The sequence below is a fragment of the Equus przewalskii genome, unplaced genomic scaffold, assembly GCF_037783145.1.
Source record: "Equus przewalskii isolate Varuska unplaced genomic scaffold, EquPr2 ChrUn-6, whole genome shotgun sequence".
NCBI classification, from domain to species: domain Eukaryota; kingdom Metazoa; phylum Chordata; class Mammalia; order Perissodactyla; family Equidae; genus Equus; species Equus przewalskii.
Window position 1 is genome coordinate 2183981 of NW_027228754.1, and position 4366 is coordinate 2188346.

At 38.8% G+C, this 4366-nt stretch overlaps 1 protein-coding gene across 1 annotated transcript; it reads left to right on the plus strand.

Annotated features, from left to right (window-relative positions):
* The first annotated feature begins 2587 nt into the window (after positions 1-2587).
* On the plus strand, positions 2588-3517 carry OR10J5 (olfactory receptor family 10 subfamily J member 5). Its single transcript, XM_008507732.2, has one exon. It carries the CDS (start codon positions 2588-2590, stop codon positions 3515-3517), a length of 930 nt encoding a protein of 309 aa, XP_008505954.1.
* The last annotated feature ends 849 nt before the right edge of the window (positions 3518-4366 follow it).

A 4366-nucleotide genomic window follows, 5' to 3' on the forward strand; every position in this document is an offset into this window, starting at 1 on the left:
ATCCTGGCCACAGACGTGGCATGCTCATCAGGCCATGCTGAGGCAGCGTCCCACATAGCACAGCCAGAGGCACTCACAACTAGAATATACAACTATGTACTGGGGAGCTTTGGGGAGAAGAATAAAAAAAAAATTTTTAAAAGAAGATTAGCAATACTTGTTAGCTCAGGTGCCAATCCTCAAAAAAATAAAAAAAAAGAATTCCTTATGTATTCTGAATACAAGTTTAGATGTATGTATTGTATTTAGATATATATAGTGTGAATATTTTCTCCCAGTCTGTGACTTTTCTTTTCATTCATTTTTCTAACAATGTCTTTTGAAGAGTGAAAGCTTTACTTTTGATGAAGTTCAATTTGTGATTTTATCCTTTTATGGTTTATGCTTTTTGTTTTGTATCTAAGAATTCTCAAGGTTGTGAAGATTTTGTCACATTTTGTTTCATCTTTAGTTTTAGCTTTTATGTCTTTGGTTCATTTTGAATTATTTTTTGTGTATGGTATGAGATAAGGTTGCAGTTTATTTTTTTCCGTATAGATGTCCAGTTTCTCCAGCAACATTTGTTGAAAATACTGTCATTGAGATACCTTAACACTTTATCAAAAATCAATTGACCATATATGTGCGGATCATTTTTGGACTCTGTTTTGTTCCATTGAGCTATATGTCTATCCTTACATCAATACCATGCTACCTTGATTATTGTAGTCTTAAAATGAAGTAGTATAAGTCCTTTAACTTTGTTCTTTCTCAAAATTGCTTTGGCATTCTTAGTTCTTTGCATTTCCATAAAAATTTTAGAATGGGGATATGTTTTATTATCCTGGTTATAGGATTTGGTACACTAATCTTATGTTAGTCATTGTGCATCCAGACATGAGACATACTTTAAGGAAAAATTTTACTGAATGTGAGTAAAAGTACATGTGGCTACAAAATGCTGACCCCAATTGACTGGAGTAATGATGAGGTCACTGAGGAAGACAGAAAAGTTGATATGGAGAGCTTTTTTCAAATATAAGAAGGGTAGACGTTTAGTTTGCTTTTGAAAATATAAAATTTACTATGTAAGACCCACAAGTAGAAAAGTCCAAAGGGAGGTACATCATAGACTTGGAGAAAAGACTGGTGATAGAAATAGAGATTTGAGAGCAATCAACCTTGAAATTATAACTGAAAAAATTGAGCAGAGTGTGGAGAGAAAAAAGCAAGGGCCAAGGATTGACCAGAGAACAGTATTTACAATTACAATGTAGGTGGAATGAACAGCTTCATGGAAGGTAACTAAATGAGTGCTGAAAAGAGAGAAAAATAGTGTAGTGTTATGGAAACCAATGTCAAAAAATGTTTTTAGGAGGCAGGGTTTTCACAAGTGTCAAATGAATCAGAGACGGACACAAAAAAGAGGAAAAAGTAAAGTCTAACAGTTTTAGCAATGGAGACTTTGGTGACATTTGAGAGAACAGTTCCATGGGAGTGAACATGATAAAGCCAACTTTCAGGGATTATGGGGGATGAGAGAGGAAGCTGATTTCAGTAATTCTGAAGATGAAAAGAGGGAGAACAATTAATAGCCAGTATAAAGAACCACGGAATCAATCAGCTGTATGCTCTCCATGCAGATTGTGTGTTCTCACCCTTTGACAGAGGGGACCAGTGTGCTCTGTTTCTCATAATTATATCAAATTCTGCATTCACCAGATTTTTAAAAATTGATAAGCTAGTTCAACTCTGAGTAGCTAGTAGAATTCTTCCTCCTCCTCTCTCAACTCTGGCACTTACATTCCCTTATCCATTCCTGGAATTGTCCTAACGCTTTCCTATTTCAGTGGAAACTAAGTAATGTTTTCTCAACCACAGTTCTCTCTTCCTGACTGCAATTCTTAAAAGGACTACTGGAGTCAGCAAGAAGATTCCTTGGTGAGACTTGTGTGAACAAATTCAGTGGAATGATCACGGCAGAAGTTGTTCTGTAGTTGTTCTGCTTTGAGAGTATGATAAGTTTAGACCATGTTATCTCTTTGAAATTAGGTTTCTAGATTCATAACTAAACTGAGATACTGTATAAAAGTCTTTGGTGATCCTGTCACCAAATCCAGTGACCACTTCTCAAAGTTTGTCCTTCCTGACTCCTTCATTCTGCTATATCATTTCCCCCGAAACTCTTATCTTTATGGTTTTCTTGACACACACTTTACTAGTATTCCCCCTTGGGAACAGAGTTTGTTTTAAGTGGTGGATATCATTACTGATTGCGGCATAGAGCCTGACTTTCTCCTTGCTGCCCTCTTCCTCTTCCTAATATCAGTATGACATGCGTGAGGTGAGCATTTGCTCAGAAGTATTCTCCATGCATGGGAAATAGTTTGCTCCATAGTGATAATGTTCACATGTATAAGCCCCAAAGAGACATAAGTCATTTTCTCTCTTCATATGCAAGGCCCCTAAGCATGAGCTTGCTGATCATAAAAGAGGGAATTGGGTTCACTCAGTTCAGCTATCATTGTCCCTTGTTATACAGTCCAATTGCTGATGGTGTTTCCCCTTTATGACTCCCTTTATTGCTTTCAGACACTGATATAGCAGAATGCAGAGAAAAAACTTCACAGGAGTTACAGAATTCGTCTTCCTGGGATTCTCCATCTTTGGAAAGCACCAGATAACCCTCTTTGTGGTTTTCCTAACTATCTACATTTTAACACTGGCTGGTAACATCATCATTGTGGCTATCATCTGCATCGACCATCATCTCCACACTCCCATGTACTTCTTCCTGAGCATGCTGGCTAGTTCAGAGACAGTGTACACCCTGGTCATTGTCCCACGAATGCTTTCCAGTCTCATTTTCCATAACCAGCCCATCTCTTTGGCAGGCTGTGCAACCCAGATGTTCTTTTTTGCCATCTTGGCTGCTAATAATTGCTTCTTGCTTACAGTCATGGGCTATGACCGCTACGTGGCCATCTGCAAGCCCCTGAGGTACACAGTCATCATGAGCAAAAGAATGAGTGCTCAGTTGGTATGTGGGTCCTTTGGCACTGGTCTGGTTATGGCAGTTCTCCATGTGACAGCCATGTTTAATTTGCCCTTCTGTGGCACAGTGGTGAACCACTTCTTCTGTGACATTTACCCAGTCATGAAACTTTCTTGCATTGATACCACTATCAATGAGATAATCAATTATGGTGTAAGTTCATTTGTGATTCTTGTGCCTGCGGGCCTCATCTCCATCTCCTACATCCTCATTATCTCCTCTATCCTTAAGATCACCTCTGCCAAGGGCCGGAAGAAGACCTTTGCCACCTGTGCCTCCCACCTTACTGTGGTCATTGTCCACTATGGCTGTGCCTCCATTGCCTACCTGAAGCCCAAATCAGAAAACTCAATAGAAAAAGACCTTCTTCTCTCTGTGACTTACACTATCATTACTCCCCTGCTGAACCCTGTTGTTTATAGTCTAAGGAACAAGGAGGTCAAGGATGCCATACACAGAGCTATGGGCAAAAGCATTTCTTAACAGATTGAATCATTTTGTCATGAGACCTTTAGCCCAGTGTAATGTGTGTCTACTCACAAACACACCACAATACACATGTTCATCAAATACAATGTCTGTCAAGAATAATGTCAAACAGTAGAAATGCTTTTCCTTTTCAAGCTCTAGGGACAAGGCAGAAAGCAAGGTTTCTGTTCTAGTGAATTTTGTTACCAGATATAAGAATCATTCCAAGCCAGATTAAGACTAGTTGTTTCTGTGCCTAAGGATTTTGGTTTTGAAACCTCTTCTGGTCCCCACTTTACCTGGTTCCCCTGAGACAGTCAAATCCTTGACCTAGTCTGCTAAGGAGATGTGGTGAGGAGGCAGTTGAAACATATGTGGAAGGGGACTTAGGAAAATAAGCTGCCGAGACAGCTTGAGGATGGCTTTCACTCTCAGGAGTTAAAACACTTGCCCTGTAATAGTCATTTCAGAAAGGTTTTCCTAAATTCTTGCTGACTGAAAAATGAACAGCTTCAGCAAAAAAAGGGTCACTTCTTCCATTATCCAGCCATTTTAGCTCCTTAAATAGTATTCATTTCTATGTGTATTTCTTCCTTCTGTGCAATCAAGGCAAAACTCTCTGTTTCTTAGAGTCTAAGCAAGGAGAAAACATATTCGTGGTTTTTCTCTGTAACTGCACTTTTATCCAGATGCAGTTTTCTTAAAGACTCTTCTGTTTTCAACCTATGGGAGCTTTTTAGATTTTTAATTTATATGTAGTAGCTGCCGAGGCATTGAAGTAGTTGTCTTAGGTATTGGCTGTACTGATTCCAGAGTCTAAAGCAAATGCCATTAAATTTCCTTCTCTCAGTAAACAGTGTGAAT